Here is a 21,795-nt window from a genome sequence, read left to right as displayed (position 1 = left end):
TACATTCTATTCATACATAGTAATAGCCGACAATAAAGTCAATATTTTACCACTTCCGAATGTTACCTTTGTTGCATAACATACCTTTTAGGGCTCTGACCGCCAAGAAATTTTGATTTGTGTTACTGATGGGTCAACCATGTCAACTTACCAGAGACTAAATCTACGGTGCTGCGATAGTAGTCCTGGTAAAGCTGGTTCACTGCCTCTGAAGCAGCCTGCACTTGGGATTCCCACTCGTTTGCTTTAGCCCGTGCTGCACTGCGAACCCTCTCCCCAAGGGTCTCATCTGAAGCCCTTTCTCTCAGAGCTTTCATCCTCTCATTGGCAACTTCTCTCAGCTCAAGGAAAGGGCCCAGCTGAAAGTTGTAGACCTCAGCTAGGGCGAGAGAAACATTGGTGACGACTTCATCTTCCAGTGCGTAGACGGTGGACAGCTCCAACATCGTCTCCGCTCTGTCCCGGAGTGCTTGGACTCCAGCGAGCTCACTCTTTGCACGGTCCAGAGTTTGTTCCACGGCACGGAAACGGAGTTCCTGCATTTTCGATTTATGCGCAGTTATTTTCCCGGATGTTGATGACACTTTTTACGAGGAAAGGCTGTAATGAAGAACTCAGTTCATTTATGCGTCACCAAAAGCACAAAGCATAAGTAACGCTGTGAGAGAAAAGGAGTTGCGACGCCTCGGTATATAACCCTTTATTACATTATGAACACATTCTAGTGCACGCCAGATTATTAGGGAAAACAATAATTATTTTTCTATTTTTGTTTTTATTTTTCTTTGCAAGATAAAAACCCTAGAACACACATCCACATCAAGCTCTGATGCCAGAGGAGTGACAGCTACAGCCATTCTCACTGGCAGTCGTAAGCATGTAACCTCTCGCGTAATGCCTCACTGTGTGAGACGTCTGTAGCGATATCACAGTCAGAGGAGTCTCGATATTCACTGTGCCGATTTTCAATGCGTCTTAGCTGTAATACTTGTCGTACAGGTTCACATTTATATAAATAACGGTGTTTTACGTTTATCTTGGACAACTTGGGACAAAGTGTCACGGCCCCTTTAATTTAAAAACGGAACACTTTTTTATTTTATCAATGGCAAAAAAAAATGCAAGTCTAACCTGGATGTCTTCTTCATAGTCTGTTAAGTAGTCTTCCTCACCGAACAACACAGCAAACAACAGTTTCTTCCCGCTCACATCCAAAGCCCTCTGTAGATATTTTTCCAGAGCTTCGCACACACCGTCGTCGTCACAAAAATTGTCTTCACTAACCCCATTTCTCCTGAGGAGAGTCCCAAAAAATACCCCGGGGCTCTTCGGCCTTGTGGAACAGAATGGAAAGCTGGTCTCCAACGTTGGATGCACTAGGCACAGTTGAAAATGCACATCACGTAACATATCGGGAGATGCGAGCACGGCACGAGAACGGCACTCTCGGTCGCTCGCTCGTCTTTCCCCTTCTGAGCATGTGATGGCAAACTGATGTTCCACTGGGTTCCATGCTACACAGAATCGATGCTTGTTGCCCTTGGAGGTATGTTCTTTTGGCTCAAAGATGCCTTTTCGGACTGCCACCCAGCCTTCGAGGCTGTGCAGAGGACCGTCCGTCATGATGATGCCACCTTGTCTTAGCTATTGAAAGAAAGAGGTACAATGAGCGGATGCAGGAAAAAATAAATAGCAGCCTCTTGCGACCCAGTGGTTTACACTGGATCTTCAAGTACAGGGGGTGTCACAAAAGATTGGGGAGGGGAGCCATTATTACCGTAATTTCACACGTACTAGCTGCGACTTATGCGCAATTTTTTTTTTCACACAGGCGCTCTGGGGCTTATCTGATGACTATTTTTCCCCGGTATTTTCCCCAAACGCCAGTTTTAACGAAAGGGCCGACAGTGTCTCTGTAACAGCACCGCCCGGCCAATGGACTGACAATGCGTAACAGGGGCGTGTCCACATTCAAGTAGACTGACCTTCCTCGTGCCTTCCCTCAAGCAGCTTTAACGAAAGTGGTGATGGTGATTCGTGTCTTTTGGAAGGCCGCTGACCCATCGATCCATGAAGAACATTAACAAGGGCACAATCCGATCTTGGAAGAACACCACAACTGACCTCATTAGTTGTCCACCATGCTGACCCCGGAGTATGGCCCACAGGGTTTATGGCCTTCTCTATGGTCTTCTTTGTCGCACAAATCAGTCGCGTCGTATTGCCCGCGGCCTATCTGGCTTATCTGCCCGAACATTTTCAAAACGTTCCTAAAAATGGGTCCTGCGGCTTATCGAGCGGCTTACATGCGTGAAATTACGGTACAGGTGCACTGTCACAGCTTTATATACCATTATCAACATGGGTTTAAAGTTGAAATGACAAAGGTTGCCCTGTAAAGGGAGCTCAGCGAAAAAGAAAGGAGTGAGTGTTGCCAAGCATTTGGGTGGGGTGATTGGATAAATCACTGCAGTCAGTCCTAGACGTCCAAGTGTCCTAGTCCAAAGCAAAGAGCTTGAAAACTTGAGCTTCTAAAGACTGATATCAGATATATATGTGTAGAGCATGCAGAGGCTCTAGACAAAAGCTTTCTACACTGTTTCAGGTCTTGTTGTCTGCACTAGGCATTATGCTTCAATTCACTTTTGGTTTAGATAAAAGCAACAGCTGCATTCTGTTTCCTGTTTACTCACTTATTTCCAGTCTAGGAAACATTTGCCCATTGTCCTTCACTCATTGTGTCTCTCCACTTGAGAAAGAAACACGCACTGAGGTACGTGAAGATAGGCTAAAGAAACCATTCATCTCTAAAAGTGCCAAGAAAAACAACGAGAAACACAGATTTCATACCACACACACCGGCGCAGTGTCGTCGGTATGAGTGGTGTGAAATCTTTTGTGTTTATCGTTGTTTTTCTTTGCGCACTTAGAGATGAACTGTCACCAACAGTCACCTGAAGAATTGCTACAACATCATGTTTTGGGAAACCATGTACTCATGCGTTACTATTTTGGCTTCAAACATATTAAAAATAAGGTGCTTTTTTTGTTCTTGGTACAGACCTTAATGTGCCTGGTACGTTTCACAAAATATCTACGCCAATTTCAGGGGCAAAACTTCATTATTAGTAATCGATGTTGCGGCATTCCTTGCAATCAGCTGCAACCAAAACGACGCGCAGCAACAGTTTCTTGCTGACACAACTTATTTCGTAAGAAAAAGCAACGGAAGATTCCTCGGTCATCTAATCAGCTTGTGCAACGAGTTCAGGGTGAATTTATCCTCTTCCAACCTGCTTCAGTAGGTAGGTCATGTGCACAAATTACTTCCGATCTCGAAGAAGCAGCAAACTCTACGAATGGCCTACTTAGCATTATCAATATTGTACTGTTGGAGATCAGCGAAGTGTCACTGTCACGTGCTACGCATTAAACACTCTGAGCTGCAGAAGACAAGTGATGATTACAGGCCGATATATGCGACGCCAACGCAGCTGACTGTTACGTCATTAATTGCAAACTTGCAACCAGCAACAGCACAGGTCGCTGAACGCATTTATTCCAGTTCGAAACAAGACAACCATTACAACAAAATAAGAGGAACGCTCTTTGTTGCCGCTATGTTGCACAGTTCAGAGTACCGTGTTGTTTACTAACCGCAAATTGTGTTTTCATAAGCGTACTCACAATAAGCTGTCGTGGATGTGCGGCGAGTTTTGACTTCTCGTGACTGATCAAAGCGCAGATGTGCCTATCGATTTGTGCAATGCCTCATAGTGTTGGTAATGCGACGTATTAAAGGACTACTTGCACGAACACAGGATAAATGGCAATACTTGTACGATCCATCGAAACTACGAAAAACAAAACTCCTTGGGCGCCGCCATGTTGCTGGTGGCGCCTCCAAGGCTCTTAAGCGAAACGCACCAAAACGCACCGCCTCCAAAATACTGTCGCCAAGGCTGGATCGCGTATGGGAGAGGGGCTCGTGGGAGAGAGGCACGCATTCGGGCCGCCATGTTGGTGGGCCCTAAAACGCTGCGTGTGCCCATTGGAAACAATGGGAGGCAACAGAGATTGTGAGTATTTATTGCGCTACAGGTGTTGATCATTGTTTGTCGTCACGCGATTTTGTAAGGTGCCAGTATACTGATGTATCCTAACAGTGTTTCGCAGGTGCCCTGCATTTCGATTCTTGATAACGTTATGTTTTGCATTCCGAAACTAGACCGTCACTGCAGTGCAGCGCTGGGAATTGTACTACAGCGCGTTTCCCAGCCAATATTTCAATAAGAAACGATGTGAGGTTAACAACAACCATGTATATAATATCCCGTGCTGCGTTCTGGACAAAAATTGTTCCACAAAGAGCGGTCCCAGAAGGGATACCCGCATGGTAGAAAGAAATCGCCCCGTAGAATCACAGCCGTTGTTTCAAACAGGCGTATGCGTTTAATTTGATTGATATCAAGCAAGAAAGGGTCTTTTAGTGAACGACAGTGGTGTCTTCGATGTAATGCCTCGCAAATATGAACACACCGAAGCATCCCAAACAATTACTGCACGCAATTAGATTACGCTTAGGCCAGTTAATCTAGGTGTTGATGTAAACTTAATAAAGTTATTTAGTAAGTGGTAACACCTCCTTGAGACACAAGACTTATCTCCTTTTGAAGTACAGCACTTCTTTTTTCTTCTTCCTTCATTTGCTCTGATTATTTGCAGGTGAAATTGAATGTCCTTCTCGCGTACTCACATGCTTTTGGTGAATAGAACTGCAGCGTGAACAAAGCTGCGTAAGGATGGGGGCCTGCCATCCACTGCTGACTTTGTCATGCTAGTTATGTGGAGCACGTTGCAAAAAATGCAGCTGCACATCTGAAACTCCAATCATTATCATCGTCATCTAAAAGGGAATGTGGTAGCACTGCTGTGAAACCAGGCACGATTTCTGAAAACCCTCTATGGCACTTTCCGCAGTTTGCACACTTTTCTTCAGCGTCTGTCTCTCTCATAGGAGTCACTTTGCATTAACAGTGACTCCCATCTTACATTTTCATGTGCGAGGGCTCTCTTGCACTACACATGTACGGTTTCCCAACTGCAACATGACGATTTGGAGCTTGAAACTGGAGCCCTGGTGTTCCCTGTGTATGAAATGATACCAACTGAATCTTGTCAAACGTGATGTTTAGTGGAAGATGGCTTTCTTGGTTGTGCATTCTGAGTGACAAAGATTAACACGATATGCTTTTGTAAAGATAAGTGATGTTATGCTCTATGAATAAAGAAAATATACATTTTTCAAGTTCAACATTTATTCTGGCATATACGCATTTCAAGATACAATGAATGCGCAGGGAAGTGACAAAACAATACATTTATTGTTTTGTGACCTCCCTGCAATGACAATATATATCACAGAAATGACAACGTACAGGTACACTATGTAAATTTGTTGCACCCAATTTTCATACATGCTGAATTTTAAATTTTTGTTTTGCTGCCTATGTGTTCAGTGTATTACAAATTGCGTAATGCAAACAACACTTTGTTAATTTCAAGCTTTTTGCTCCCATCCAAGATATTCCTGTCCTGAAGGAACCGCCCCTTCGACACCATAAATATTCAGTAGGTTTCACTCTGGCAGGCCCTGCCACTGCAAATTTCCTGAATTGAAACCCTTCAAACTGTGTCATAACCTTAAATACGTCAATATTTTTGCAAGTAGTTTACATGCTGGAGGACACTCCTCCTGCAGCTAAGGCAACTACAGAGAGTTCCAAGAGGCCGAAGGTAAACCTACAGCTGCATGAGTTTGATCAACAGTAGTGCATTCTCAAGAAATAATTTTCTTCTTATAGCATATATGTGCATGCCTAGTAACTGAAACAATGACCACAGTTCCGCAACGAGTTTTAATTCCTGAGGGTGTACACTGTAGAGGTGGGTTAGATCTACAACAGTTAATACAAGGTATTATATACTATGAATCAGTGATGGCCACTAAGTACTTCTACTATAACTACTAACTACTTTGCAATGGAGTAGTTTAACTAGTAGTTCAACTACTTTTCAGGCAGGGTAGTTAAAACTACTTCTTTAACTACTGCAGTGTAGTTTAACTACATCTATAACTACTTAATGTTGTCCATCAACACCAATCCCATTCAATAGCGTTCTAAGACCCCTAAATATAAATCACAAGCAGTGATATAGAAGTGAAGATTTAGTACACAAGCACAGCACAATTGCTCTGCACCTCCGTTCTCATCAAACAAGTAGCTCAAGGTAAAAATCGGAAGCACAGCCATGCCGTAAAGCTTGCGGCAAAATCGGAAGTAGTTGGCGCCTGCAGTAACCTAACTACTGTAGCCAACTACTCGAAATAGTAGTTTAACTAGTAGTTGCACACTACATTTCTGCAAGTAGTTGATAACTACTTTTTAACTACAATCAGGTAGTTTAAGTAGTTAACTACTGGCCATCACTGCTATGAATACCTTTAAAAATCTCATGTGACACATATGCTTTTACTTTTTGGAGGTGCTGCGGTGATCGAAGTTTGTGGGCACTGCTCAGGTTTTGCACCCATTTCTTGCGTATGTCGAGGCAGCTGTGAAGGAGAGAACATTTGTTAGGTTGCAACTAGTTAAAAATAAATATGTTGTTTAGTAAAAGCATCGCATAAATGTTTAAAACATCAGTTTAAAACAGGGTTTACAATCTTGATATCTTTTAAAAATTTCAACGTTTAAACGCTGTTGTAAAAGAAATTATAGCTTCATCACTAAGACACAATGCTGGGTGAAGGGGTCTAAGGTGTATATAAAGCTCTTTGAAGTGATGTGTTCCATGATGTGAACATGTAAAGAGAATGTACAAAATTGAGAGAGGCTCACCACAGTGCGTGCACTGGGGTGGTTCCTCCTCGTACAGTAGGAACCCGTGAATGAGGAACATGATACTTATCTGTAAGCTCGATCGCATCAGACGATGACACAGGTGATGCTCGATGACACAGACGATCCTCTGGGTAGCCCCCGTGAGGAAACCTGTATTGAGGGACCACACTGCTGCAAATAACACGACAAGATACAAATTATTATTATCGCAACAAGCTGACAACATAGCGCAGATACAAAGGCGGTATCCAAGTCACACCACACCACCGTTACGTAGGATTCTTTGTCACAAATCAAACCAAGGCACAAAATAATACCAATACAAGAAAAAGGGTGACTATCTTGGTCTTATTATGACGTAATACTGAACTTATACGCGAAGGTGGTTCAAAGAAATGACTGTGCACTTGCTTCCGTAGAGAACACTTGGTACAGTGCTAGCAATGCATGCAGAAAAGCGCTCGAGTGCTCGCACATATTGATGACACCACTATCAGTGTAGTGTAACATGTTCTCTCCAGCATGTTATGCACTCAAACTGTATTTGCCGGCGGGTAAAATGCAAGTGGGTTCGATTGAACCTCGGAAGAGCGATCAAACAACTTGCACCCAGTGCTGGTTTTGGACAAAAAAACACTTCATAATTGTCAAATAAATGTACAGAATGGACGCCTATTTATTCCTTGATAAAGAATGACTCACCTGTAGAAATTTCGGCCCGGTATCATTGCCGGTACGGTTGGTACGACCGTAATTGCAAGAAGTTGCCATGATCGCTGCGGCGACTGTTTTGGGTACAGTAAGATGGCGGCCGGTTGCCGCACGATCGCGCTCCCTATCCGCGATCCAGCCTTTTACAATCGAGATCAGTGGTCGCCACCGGCGCGTGCGCTCGGAAGATCTCTGATTGGCTGCAGCAGTATGTGTATAAATATTTGGAGCTCATTGGTCTCCAAGCGCTGGCGTCAGTTTCCTTCGCGCTGATTGGGCGAGAGTCATTTGATTGAGGCGCGAGTATCCAAACATCCGATGAAAGATGAAAGTCACTGAAAAGGTTAGCCAGCTGACTTAGCCAGTGACTTTCATCTTTCATCGTTGATTTCTTAGGCAATTTGAGGCTTGTTTGTATCTGTCCCTTCTATGTTGTTCCAGCCTCAGAACATCAGTTTATCTCTTGTTCAAACATCCAAACGGTCGGTCGAACGGGGGAGAAAGAAAACCGACGGAGGACTGAGGAGCAGTGTTGCCACACCTACAGATTTATCATGAGATCTACCTACTTTTTGAAAAATCTACAGATCTACAGAGATTTATATAAATCTCATGATTTTTGGTCCAATGAATGGATCACTCGACGCAGTACGTGTTTCGCATCAGTGCACAAAACGACAACGATGAAAAACGTCAGCAGAACGCGGGAATGAGTGTTTGACCGACTATTTTTTAGAATATTTTCTGCAGTTAATTTGATGAAAAAGAATCAAAGAAACAGCCTCTCAACGACCACCACAGCTGGCCTCCTGCACACAAAACGCATGCTGTTGGGTCAAGCTGTTTTGCCTTCGCCATTGACAAGGATTTGATCCGTCGATCACGAAACTGGCTTGTGTCGCCGGAGGAGAAGGACGTCTTCAGCGAACGAACCATTGGCGAGCCTCAACGCTAAATCAGTTTTCTTGAATATTTGGCGAGCTCTTTCACCACCAGCACCACCTCTTGAGTATGTGCGCGTTACCAGTTTGCCTCAGAGACTTGACTTGGCTGGCTTTGAAGTGAAACCAAACGTTTATAATTCACGTCACGCATGTACGCTTTCGTTATGTCTGTGAATATATCGAGCTTTATTGTTTTTGTGGTCCATTGTGATCCTCGCTCATTACTGCGATGGTGGAACGAGCGAGAGAAATGTTCCTACTACACGCGATAGGTTATTCTTGCATTGCAGCGCCACAGCTGATGTGAACACACATGTCAAAGTATTAAAATCTACGTGCAGTGACACTTTTTTTGTGTGTGTGATTGTAGCAGACACTTAACTCCGCTGCAGTCACAAAAATCGCGACATCGCAAACCGAAACTGAAAGTTCCAACGGCAGTGCGCCACAGCAAGAAATTCCGGCTGTGGTCTTCAGCAGTGGGACGAAATAAGCCCTTGCTCTTCCACTAATTTAGAGACGCAGGCAGACATTCCAGATCCGAAGGCACTGAGTTTTGAGTGGCTACAGATTTTTAGCTCGACCTACAGATAAATATTTTTTGCGTGTGGCAACACTGCTGAAGAGACATCACGTCTGACGTCTGTCCGGCCATGCGTGTTCTCTCGGACTGCAACCGTTGTGCACGCAGACGCCAGACGCTAGCGGGTATAGTTTGAGGGTTTTGAATGCTTTAGATTTAGATTGTGGCGAACTGCTAATGTGAGAACGGAATGGCACATCCACGTGATCATCACAACAGCGGGAAGACGAACATAACAGGGAATCCCTGCACCCCCAAAGGACGCAGAAATCGTCATAGAGGAAGTCTGCACTTTTTCCGACGTACCGCAGGTGAACGGTAAGACAAGTTTGATTACTTTTTGTGACCGGTACGTTAGCGGCGTTTCATTGTACAGTGCATTGCCATAACTTGTACAGGTCCCGACAAAAGTTTACGGAACACGCGAACGGTGTACGACAACGGTGTACTCGGTACGACACCCTAGCGGGGCCCGCTAGGGTGTCGTACCGAGGAGGAAATACACCGCTCGCGTGTTCCGGCAAGCGGAAGCTGGCGAAATCAGGACAGTTCATTGCCTCAGAGGGGTGGACGACTTAGACTTGGAGACTTGGTGGACGACGACTTGACTCTAGGACGACTTAAAGTCCCTCGATCGCTCTTTGAGAAGTAGCGACAACCCTTGCGGCGCCGACAGGGAGCGTTCGTTGGTCGAAGGTGCTCACGTGGTAGTTTTGCGCCACTTCCGCCGTGTCGCTTTGCTTCCGTCCGCCATGATCTTCCCAAGTTCGCTCCTTGCTCAGTTCGTGCGTTCGTGCTCTTTGCGCGTAGTTTTTGAAGGCCGAACTATCGCGTTGAATCGCCTATCATAACCGACTGAAAATGACTGGCTGCTGTGCCTTCGGGTGCAATAGTCGTCCTGAAACAGGACAGGCAATGTTTGCCGTTCCAATGGGGAAAAGCAGTAAAGAAGTAGCAAGGCGGAAGGCGTGGCTGCACAAGATTGGAGGAAAAAACTTCAAGCCAACGAAAAGCACAAGTGTCATAGTCTTCATCCTTGTGACCCAAGCCGCCGTCTCTACTTCTCTGCTGACGTTCCCCACGTGTTAAAGAATTCGAGAAACCATTTATCACACGGCCAACAGATATATACAGGGTGTCCCATAAAACGTGTCATTGAATTATGATAAAAAAAACTACACCACCTAGAGTCATGCGGTCAACAGCATTTGTTCTTATTAGGTTTTTGTCACCTCCTAATGTGAATGTCATGTACTCCAAGTTTAATTATGTAAATATTTGTGAACTGAACTCGGAAATTTGCCAGGTAAAGGTCACTTTTTTACCTCACCAATATGAAGAGCGTGCCAAATTCACTCAAAATCATGATAATTCACAGTTATATTCACGAGCTATCGCATCGGAAAAAATAGCCGAATATCATGCTTTTCGGAGCACCGGACCATAGCGCGCGATGACTTTTGGAGCGCAATCGCTCTGAGTGCGACGAAAGGAGGTTCCGAAGCCAGCCCACAGAGTGATAGTAGAAAAAGTAACAGTTCCTAAAATTGGGAGAGGGAAAGCATTATCCCAGCGAAAGTCGGACGTGATAAGCCGTGCCTGTTAATTTGACTAAATTAGACACGCTCTTCACATTGGTGGGGTAAAAAAGTGACCTTTACTAGGCAAATTTCCGACTTAAGCTCGCAAAAATTTACATAATTAAACTAACGTTACACGACATTCACATGAGGAGGTGGCAAAAACCTAATAAGAACACCTATAGATGGTTAAGATTACCTATGAAGACAACCCGATTGTGACAACCTGACAAGAACAACCTGACATGACAACACGCGCTGAAAAAAAGACCCTTTTCAGGGCCGTTCCAATTAGTCAGCATGAGGCTTGCAGCTGTGTTAGCAGGAAATCCAAATTGTGTGTTTTTTCCCTTATACTTGAGGGTGGGAAAATTATAGTAGCCAGGCATAGGGACATTAGTGGGAAAAATTACGGTAAACCAGGGCATTACTTGGAACAGCTACCTCCTTACAAGACGCTGTGCAGAAAATGAAATAAGTTTGGTGTAGTTGAGGTTGAAGTTTGTTTGATTCTGGAAAAAAAAATAGAAACGAACGAAAAGGCTAAGTTGCAATTCCCTAGCAGATGCATTACAGAGAGTCACTATCGGTCATGCTTGTGGAGATATTTTGTCTTTTTATCTTCCTAACAAGCAAACGGAGTCGTGCAGGACTGGCAAACAGCACTTCCGAGAAATAGATAGATGAGATAGAGAAATAGACGTCTTCCTTCGAAGACGTTTTCGTTTGGTTTTCATTCAAGCGTTTCACTGCACAGCCAAATGGTTCTTCGTGATGCTGTAACACTAAGCGGCATGCTCCTACTTCTGATTTGGGAGTTCAAAAACAAGTCAAGGACGTTTAGCATTCAAAACGCACGCACATACACAAAATTTCGGTCTGCTGAAGTGAAATTAGCAGGCGGCTAGCAAGACAATGTATCAGCGAACCGAACCGGCGTCGATACCTGGGAAGAACATGGCGGGCGGAGGAGTGAAAGGGAGAAAAATAAAGAGGGCGAGGGAAGGGTTGTCGCTACTTCCCAAAGAGCGATCGAGGGACTTTAGGACGACTGCGCTCTTAGCGACACACTGCGGTCGTTTCGGTATGATGGTATGATTACTGTTGTATGTGCCCGCAAAGTGAGTTGGATTTTACTGTTGTGCTCGCCAACAGCACGCGATTCGACGGTTGTTGAGACAGGGAGCTCGCCGCTATCATGGTGATAGCAAGGATGAATCATGGTGGCAACACTTTACGGTGTATTGCTTTGATTGGAAAGCCGTGATATGTAGGAAAGAGAAAGAAAGATATCTTGTAAACAGTTGCTTTATTATGGACGACGCGTAAGGAGCTGATGAGCAATGGACGCTGACATTGATAATTGATTGGTTGATAAACAATGACGTTGAGTCACGAGTTGTTGACAACTCACCTCGCGGGCAAGTACCGTGCACCTAATCCCTTTTGATACAGGGCAGATCCCAAAAATAGGTTCACAGGTGCGAAAAAATAGACAAGAATAGAACTAACTAGATAAAAACGTGCACACACAAAAAAATACACATTGTCACTTATGTCTGTCCAGATGTTGTCGATTTTTTTTTTTTTTTTTTTTTTAGTTGCTCCCACTTCACAAGGCGGCGCTGCGCATGGTTGAGCCGTTCTGTCGATGTGGTTTCGGTTTCCCACTGTTGTTTCGTGGCTCTCTGGTTGAAGCGCGTCACATTCTATCAATATATGATATAGACTCTCCATCCCTTTGCTGCATAGCTGACAGGTGGGATCCACTTCTTCAAAAAGTTCACTCCTCCTGACATTTGTTAGCAGACAGCCAGACACCCCGTACGTGCTTGGAAAAGGAGCGCGCTGGCTCTGTCTCCTGTATATTGGGTGCAAACTTGGGGTTTCAACTTGTGGTTACCGTACCATTTGAGGCTTTGCTTTTTCTTTACATTGTTTTTCCATTCTTCAGCATCCGTCGTTTTGATTTCTTCGGCCGTGATTTTTTACCACTTTCTCGTTGCGGGCTTTGTGGCGCCTCGTGCCTCTGCTATATTTCCTATCGTACTGGTTTATTTTCTTTATCCAGGCTGTTTTGATACCGAGGTATCGGGTATGCTGAAAAATTCTTTTTGCTATAGATGTTTCCGGTAGGTGTATTAATCGTCCTAGGTAATGCGTTTTGGACTTTGCGTCTCGTGTTGCGAAAGTCGCCCACCCCATTTCTCCTTGTACGTTGGCTGTTGCAAAGTTACCCCCTAGTAACCATTTTCCGAGTTCTCGTTGATGTTGATCCAGGGTCCTGATTGTAGCTGGCGAGAAGACAACCGCATCATTCGCGAAAGTAAAGGCAGGGACCGCTGTAGATTTCCAAAGTAGTCTTCTTACGCTATATCGGTTATAGGAATGTCTTGCAGAGTTCCAGATATGCCCTTTCAATTGGTTAGACTCTTTGACTACGTTCTGTTCGTGCTTACTCAGGCAGTGTTCGTCACTAGTGAAAGTGATTCCCAGGTACTTGTATTCTTGGGTGGGCGATCTTGGAGTGTGAAATGCAAATTGCTTGGGTCCTCGCTATTGAAAGCCATCCATTGTGTTTTTAATACGTTGAACTTTAGCCCATAATTCTCAGCTTCTTCGGTGCATATGTTTAGCATATGTTGCAGGCTTTCTTCCGATGGCGCAACTAGAACGATACCGTCTGCGAAGGCCACCGCTGCGACTGCTGTGTCTATTGGTTGCCCAGTTGTTGTCAAAGTTCTCACGGTGATCCCCTTTGACTCGCTTTGCAAGCGCAGCAGTAGGTTGTTTATATATACAGGGTGTCCCAGAAAACGTGTCATTGAATTATAACAAAAAAAACTACACCACCTAGAGTCATGCGGTCAACGGCATTTGTTCTTACTGGGTTTTTGCCACCTCCTCATGTGAATGTCGTGTAACGTAAGTTTAATCATGTAAATTTTTGCGAACTGAACTCGGAAATTTGCCTAGTAAATGTCACTTTTTTACCTCACCAATGTGAAGAGCGTGTCTAATTTACTCAAATTAATGATAATTGACAGGGATATTCAGGAGCTATCGTATCGGAAAAAATAGCCGAACATCATGCTCTACGGAGGTAGCACAGAATAGCGCACGATGAATTTTTCAGCGCAATCTTTGTCAGTCCGACGAAAGGAGGTTTGAAACCCAGCCCACCCCGGCATCGCAGAAAGAGATAACGCACTCATGGCTTATCACGTTCGCTGGGATAATGCTTTCCCTCTCCCAATTTTAGGAACCGTTACTTTTTCTACTATCACTCTGTGGGCTGGCTTCGGAACCTCCTTTCGTCGGACTGCGAGCGATTGCGCTCAAAAAGACATCGCGCGTTTTGGTCCGGTGCTCCGAAAAGCATGATATTCGGCTATTTTTTCCGATGGGATAGCTCGTGAATATCACTGTCAATTATCATGAATTGGAGTAAATTAGACATGCTCTTCACATTGGTGAGGTAAAAAGTGACATTTACTAGGCAAATTTCCGAGTTCAGTTCGCAAATATTTGCATAATTAAACTTGGGGTACATGACATTAACTTTAGAAGGCGGCAAAAACCTAATAAGAACAAATGCCGTTGACCGCGTGATTCTAGGTGGCGTAGTTTTTTTTTAATTATAATTCAATGACACGTTTTCTGGGACACCCTGTATGTTGAACAAGGTTGGGGAAAGGGGCAACCCTGCCTTAGCCCCACCTTGACTGGTACTGAATTTGATTTGCGTTTGCCCAGCTGGTATATTGTTTCTGTATCTTCATATAGTTTCTCGAGCAGTAATATTTCGTCTTTCGAAAGGCCTGTTTCAGTCAGTTTCGCAGACATAATCATGTGGTCCACGGCGTCATACGCTTTCTCGAGGTCGACGAATGCAAGGAGTGTTGTCTCTTTATTTCTGTTCCGTATCTCAATAAGCTGCGTTAAAATAAAAATGTTATCACTTGCCCGCCGATTCCGTCTGAATCCGTTCTGTACTTCGCTGAAGAAGTTATGATGTTCGCAATGCTGTTGGAGTCGGGTGTTTAGGATGGAGGTAAAGAGTTTATAAATATTACTTTGTATTGCAATAGGGCGGTATGAGCCGATCTTTGTATTTTCTTTCCCGAAACTACCGCTGTGTAAGAGCGCAGTCGTCCACCCCTCTGAGTGAACTGGCCTGATTCCGTCAGCTTCCGCTTGCCGCTAGGGTGTCGTACCGAGGAGAAAGAAAATATACAAGGACCGCTCGCGTGTTCCGTAAACCTTTGTCGGGACCTGTACGTATCTGATATGCCGCTAATCAAATTATGTGTGGTTATGCTAGTTGCCCCTCATGCACGTCGCAGCCGTTCATTCAATGTGATCTACGAACATTTGTGACGAGTGCACTTTGGTGTTCAAATACGAAATCAAGATCGATTGTCGATCATAGCAGTGATTTTCGTGCAGCGTTACGATCATCAATAGATTTTTTTGTTTTGTTTTAGTTCTCCCGCAGCCATGGGCAACAACGACGGACATAGCTCAGCATTGGCTTCTGAACTACCCCGATGTCGAAGCACCTAAATCTCCAGTGACAGTGAAGCCTGTTACAAGACGTAAAAAGATATGTACTGTAGCTTCTTAGAGGCAGTTCCCGAGGACAAATAAACTTGATTTGTCATACACCATCGCTTTTTGATAGTCTGCTTTGGGACAGCACAGGTGACCCAAACTCCTTCAGAATCGCCGTCAAATGATGGAGGCTGGATGGATGTAGGTAGATGGATGGATTGTAGTGGCACCCCTGGCGGGCCTCTTTGTAACGAGGGTTCAGCATTCGAATGCGGACATGCAGTGGCGTAGCCACGGGGGGCTCGAGCCTCCCCTACCTGCCACGGACCGACCCACACAAATCGTGCAAATCCGAGAACATAATATATGTGGAGGGGGTGGGAGGGGCAGTGTGACGATCGCGAAAGGTCTTGCAGTTCATGGCGTCTATCTAAGAAGCACTCTTGAATGGTTTTCAAAGTATGAGCTTTTCAAAATACTTCCAATCTCGTGACACCACCTCATTGGTCATGACAGCCTATACACGTAATCGTACTGTGAACGTCTAAATCAACTATTTTCGTTCCCTTTTTTAATCCTCAGTTTGCAGTGTGCACATGTATGTGTGTGTTGTCGACACAGGATCAGCGGGGGGGGGGGGGGGGGCGAGTTTTCGTATCGAGCCCCCCCCCCCCCCCCCCCCCTACCTTGGAGGTCTGGCTACGCCACTGCGGACATGCCTAAAATATAATACTAATGGCGAATTCGGGTGGTCATTTCGGAGCAACTTTTTTTTGCCAGATCTCGAGCAGTCATGTTCGCTTGGTCAAAATGAAGCAAATCTCGCATGTTCGCGTGGCGCTTTCCGAGCGCTCGGAATTTGCTAGCTAGCGCTTTTTTTGCCAGGTCTCAAAACGATCGAGCAGCAGATTGCCCAACTGTATCCGGTGTCGTCACATCCGCACTGCAACGGTGGCGAGTGCCCTCATTGGCCCGCATGTTGAAACCACGTGGTTTAGCAGACGACAGAACTCGAACACTTGCGACCGCGACGCCCCTAGCGTGATGCAAGTACCTAAAACCGCTAGATTCCTAGCAATCATGTTCGGGTGGCAACGGTCACGTGATCCAGCTCGGTCGCCGACCTAGCAATTTCCGAGCGCTCGGCCGTTTTGCTACGAAATGACCACCCGAATTCGCTATAATTCTAATACATATACGCCGTATTGCTGCCATATTGTGCCCCCGAGTTGTCCGACCGGAGTTGATGCATCCCGCTAGTTTTGGCGAAAGAAATCTCAACTATGTAATAGTTCCGTTTTTCCTGCTTTCTCTTGCTCATACCAAAGAAAAGTTTCGTAGATGACCGAACAAAACGATTAGAAACAGAAATGAGTTGTGTACTGTGCATTTTACTATTCTATTTACATGACAGCATGTAAATGTAAAAGGGACAGCATGATCGTTGCTCTACAGCAATCGCCGAAGACAAACAGACGAGGCTAGGGGGTAGGGGGGACGAGAGAACAGACGAAAAACCAGAGGAGAGGAGGTTTAGAAAGGAGGTCGGTCTGCGCATCACGTGGTTTGGGCGCCCGCCATTTTCCCTCTACCATTGCGTAAACGGGAGCTTCCGGCGGAGTCCAAGGTAAACGACGCCTCTACAAATAGAATCCTACCGCCGCAAATAGAATCCTACCGTCCTATTGCAATACAGAGCAACGTGTACAAAGTCTTCGCATCTGCTTTAAACGCTCACCTGGAATCCCACTGCGAACACCACCACATCCTCAGTGAAATATAAAACGGCTTCTGGACACACAGAAGGACCAGCGACAATGTGTTTATTTTAACCCAGATCATACAACTGCAATGGAAAAGAGATGAAAAGTTGCTATTTGCTTTCCTCGACCTGGAGACAGCATACGATATGCTGTGGACCACGAAACAGAAAACTACGTCGGATAGGACTTCTAGAAGAGGAAGTGCTACTACTCGAAATGCTATCGGAGAATTGAAAAGAATCGGAGAGAGTCTACCAACTAGGTAAACACAAATCAAACCTAGTCCAGGTGAAGGTAACTGTAGGATGGGACAAGCGAAAGCTTGCAAAGCTACTTTTTGGCGGATTGCTTGAGATACCTGAACGAGCATATACTGAAATACAAATTGTTGGAGTACGTTCATCAAGTATAGCGTGGCGTATGACGTTTGCAACGGTGACAACGTCTTTGCAGTTAGCTTGTGAGTCTGCAAACGACGTCAGCGTATACCTGTGAACGTTCCTGACACCCCATCTTGGCAAATATCGTGTTTTTAACTCAAGCTATCGTGTATACTGTGATTGCTTGGTAAATAAGGTAGCAAACCCCGAAATTTTCCCTCTTGCTTACGTCATGCCACTTGGGGTCACGTGCCCTAGATGTCTCCGAAAAATAACGCGCGCTTGCTCCTTTCGCTTTACATCTATGAGATGTCCCAGGGATATAAAAAGTAAGATATTTTTGAAAGTCACATTGTGGACGTACAGGTAACGTCGCATAGACGTGGAGGACATATGCGACGTGTGCGACCTTTGTGGGACGTACCTGGGATATTTCTGGTTTACTGGGTAGTAGCCCCATCAGAAGAATGTCTCCAACATATGCTGAATATATGTACTGAAGAAGCTGGAAAAGACGGACTCAAATTCAATACAACGAAAACTCTCTGGATGACGATGGACAAGGGAGACTCAACGGATGCAAAGTTCACGATACAATTGGCCAACACATAGCTCAAACAGAAGAATATAAATATCTGGGAATAACCATCACTAACGAAGAAGACCCGTTAAAGAAACATGAACAAAACTTGATAAAAAAGTCGGGTCGATTAAAGGGTCACATTTGGAACCTGGCGAAACAACCTTACAACCCTTACAGTGTGGGAAGAATGCTCTGGAAAACGACAGCAGTACCGGCACTTACTTTCGCCAATGACGTGATCGTTTTGTCCCCTGCAACGCTAAAAATACTAGACCGACACCAGCGTGAACTTGGCAAATGGTTATTAGGGGCAATTCCGCAACGCCAAACGCGGCAGTACAGGGCGAAATGGGATGGTCCTCATTTCTAACTAGGGACGCCAGAGCTAAAACCCATTATCTAGGACGCTTGATCCACATGCCTGAAACATCGACTTCAAAGAGGACTTTCCATCATATCAGATTCTGTGGCCTAAAATCCAGGTGAATCAAAAAAATTAACCAGTATGATAGGAAATACAGCAGGGGAACAAAACGACAGACAGCACTAAGCGAGAAAGAATGGACAAAAATTACAACAGAAGAAATAAACAATGTCGAAATTGAAGATTGGAGGAAAAACACAGTCTTAGGATTTACATGGACCACAAGCCAAAACCGCGAACCTGCACGGAATACAGAGGAGATACAGGGGAAGTGCCCTCCTCCCAGGCAAGAACAGGATGTTTACTAACGAACACCAGAAGAAAAGAACTGTTTGGTGAGGACATCGACCCTACTTGCCCACTCTGTGGTAAAGCACCTGAAGACTTAAACCACATCCTCCAGGAATGCGACAAACTGCAAAGGGTCACACCTTTGACTGATGCGACAAGAAACACAGGAGATATCACGGCGATGCTGCATCGCGAAAACAAAACCGAAAGCGATAATGCACTCGTAGCGCGAATACAGCGCCATCTAACAAATTGGGAAAAAATGAGGAAATCGGCCATGAAGATCTAAATGAACCAAGAATCACAAGAATAGCAAACAAATACGACTTCATTGTTAAATGTTATGCTCGCACCTGTGACTTCAAAAGAAGTCTGCCCTGTGACAAAAGGGATTAGGTGTAACTGGTGTAACTATACTCGATACTCTGCGCGTCAATTTATTTTCATTCGCTTCAAAGCGGCGTATTCTCTACTACATTTTCATGCATGAGAAAGAATAAAGTTTAAAATAGCAGACTACATCCGCGAGATATGCTATGAAACAATTTGTTTGCTTTTTTTTTTTTTTCACCGTGTGTGGTTGTTTCCTTGCGCTACCGCACAGCTTCCAGCGCCTGCGAAGATTTGACGATTTGACTGGTTTGACGGTGATTGACGCTCTGAAGCGGTGTGCTTACCTCTTTTCCACCGTTAACAAAATTAGCTATTCTCTCTGCTGAATTGATGGCTTCGTTAAAGATTGTCTAACCTGCACCATCCAACAGTCCACACCGCGACGCGAAATAGGTATATACGGTAACGATATATTAACTGCTACGAAGTTTTCTTCGGTGACTGATCACTCGCAGCTGTTGCTCTGGGGCCCGCGATAGCTGGTTAAAATTCATGGATTGTTGTCGAATACATCAAGTAGACGCTGTAACAAAATTCATGGGGAATGCCATTGCCTTTCAATGAAATGAAACAGTCGAATGGCCTTAACTGGTCGCGTCTACAATGAAAAATGAACGCGAACGCGCGGCGGTGTAGACGCTGCTGAGGCACTAGTTGCCTCAGTGGTCACCAAAACGAAATTACGAGACCTAGGAGGTATAACAAGTGGCGCTCGGCTGAGTAGGTAGAAGCATCTCCTCATGCTGCTTGTTGGTGGTAGCGAAAGCCGTGCTGAAGGCTGGGAGGTGGTGTGTTCGAATCTAACCGCCGGTTGTGCTGTCTTTGGTTTTCCCTGGGTTTTTCGGCAGACTTCCCAGACGAATGTCGACACAGTTCCCCGGAAGTCTGCCCTGGACGCGTATTAACCTTCCCTCCCCCCTTCTGTCCTACTCCTTCCTGTTGTCCTCTCTCCATCTGTCCACGTCTGTATACTGCGAAGCAGCTGTGGCTATGCTCATAGCCACAGTCACTTCACGGTGCTAACACAAAATAAATAAAAACCTAGGAGGGATGACAATACATTCCTCTCTTGAGCAGTAATTTTCCTGCAGAAACGGCCTGAAACCACGCACGAGCCCCATCAAAGCTTTAGTAATCTGATCCACCTTTGAGGCGTGTTTCTTTCCATCGTCTTACAAGAGCAAGGACAGATCAATTGATGCTTGCTGTGGCATTCCTTTCAGCATGACAAGAAGAGGCAAGAGAAATGTTTGCGTCGGCGAAGAATTCCGAATTGCAACTACATTGGCTCTGCAGAAATTCCGTCAGACTGAAGAGCCAAAAGGTGCGAAGTGGATGGTGTTCAGAGTTACTGCAGGTGTTACGCCCTTATTGCTTACTGACGCAGTCTTATTATATTTACAGAGCTTGAGTTTCCGTCATCCTTCACAGCAGAAGAGAGAGCATTTATACACCGGCTCTGCATTTCGCTCAATTTGAAGTCAAAAAGCAGAGGGTGAGACCAATATGTACATCTGACCTCCTGATACTTCACAGTACACTGTGGGTGCAGTAACGTCCTGGAAGTTCTTATGGCGGCATGAGTATTAAAATGAAATTCACTAATGAGAATCATCTAAAAAGTCAGCCCATGTCATACGCTGATACTTCTCCACTTCCTGACATGCGTAACTCAACAATTTAACCCACCGTACGCAAAGAAGGGTGGTTATGTGAACTTCTTTGTCCGCCATTCCTGACAGTTTCCCCGAAGCAAAACGTAAGAAAATAGCTGATTAGCCGTAGGATTCATGTTCATAGAAATGAGGTACTACAAAGTTCAGTGTCAGTGGTGATGACCAAAGTAGGAAATATGTCACACACTGTCCATTTTGATGGTGTCATTGGTGTGAAGGCTCACAATACACACATCATTATCGCCGCCAAAACTTCTAAGCAGTGGACACCACGGGAACACGATTTTTTAATTTTGTGACGCTAACAAACCAGGTAATTTTGTTCCCACAGGAGGTTTATTTTACTTTTTGAGTTTTGTTGTTTCTGTTCACTGTGTTTTGTGGTTTCCATTTCACACTTTCTGCATGAAACTGTGTACTAGAGCACTGCAAAGGGCTGGACTGGCCCGAAAGCATTGCACAAAACAGCCCTGCGGGCTGAAATCGGGCTTCAAAGCCGTTTTTCGCTCAGGCCAGGCTTGGGTCCAGTCCGGGAGTTACCTGGCCTGAATCTAGCCAAGCTTTTGTGTGCCATCCTTTCACATTATGTCATTGTCAACATTCGTTTTGAAAAATAGACAAGTGCCTGGGCCCTTCCTCCGTCTTTCTGCTAAAATGCTGCAACATAGGTTTCTCGTTATTCTTGAGTTTGCAATGTTGAGGATCATGCCATCAGACAGGCATAAGAGACTCGATACCAACGATATGAATACGTGTAGATAAAAAGGAAATGACAAGCCCGCGAGATAAGGTAAAAAGAATGTAACTGGTCAGAAGCATGAATAATTTAATTACAAGACTTTCGTGCAGTAGTCTGCTCTTCTTCAGGTAACAAAATACATGGTACAGCGAGGCTTTATGCATGGTCAACTCATGACAAAAAAACGGCGGGGAAGAGAAGAAAAAGAGAGGAAGAAAGTGGGCAAGGGTTATACAAAAGCCTCAGATGGCAGACGGCTTAAAATGGGC

General features: G+C 44.8%; 2 protein-coding genes across 5 annotated transcripts in view; one reads left to right on the top strand and one right to left on the bottom strand.

Moving 5' to 3' along the window:
* Window positions 1–18,357, bottom strand: part of LOC135388829 (junction-mediating and -regulatory protein-like) — a 28,975-nt gene extending 10,618 nt beyond the window's left edge. The window contains exons 1-4 of one of the 2 annotated variants that reach the window (XM_064618658.1): window positions 18,226–18,357; window positions 17,845–17,925; window positions 1,132–1,644; window positions 152–536 (exon numbers count right to left, since the gene is read on the bottom strand). In XM_064618658.1, the coding sequence (XP_064474728.1) occupies window positions 152–536; window positions 1,132–1,644; window positions 17,845–17,880 (934 nt within the window). In that variant the 5' untranslated portion in view covers window positions 17,881–17,925; window positions 18,226–18,357. Of the gene's footprint in view, window positions 1–151; window positions 537–1,131; window positions 1,645–3,687; window positions 3,956–17,844; window positions 17,926–18,225 lie in introns of those variants that run through there. The other variant, XM_064618657.1, reaches the window with a different exon arrangement.
* Window positions 18,358–19,286: 929 nt separating this feature from the next.
* LOC135388818 (3'-5' RNA helicase YTHDC2-like) overlaps window positions 19,287–21,795 on the top strand; it is a 29,493-nt gene continuing 26,984 nt past the window's right edge. For 2 of the 3 annotated variants that reach the window (XM_064618642.1, XM_064618641.1), the window contains exons 1-3: window positions 19,287–19,385; window positions 20,335–20,435; window positions 20,516–20,606. In XM_064618642.1, coding sequence (XP_064474712.1) covers window positions 20,336–20,435; window positions 20,516–20,606 — 191 coding nt within the window. In that variant the 5' untranslated portion in view covers window positions 19,287–19,385; window position 20,335. Of the gene's footprint in view, window positions 19,505–20,334; window positions 20,436–20,515; window positions 20,607–21,795 lie in introns of all 3 variants that reach the window. The other variant, XM_064618643.1, reaches the window with a different exon arrangement.

This window comes from Ornithodoros turicata, chromosome 3 (assembly GCF_037126465.1).
Source record: "Ornithodoros turicata isolate Travis chromosome 3, ASM3712646v1, whole genome shotgun sequence".
NCBI classification, from domain to species: Eukaryota; Metazoa; Arthropoda; class Arachnida; order Ixodida; family Argasidae; genus Ornithodoros; species Ornithodoros turicata.
This window is presented reverse-complemented; position numbering and strand designations above follow the sequence as displayed.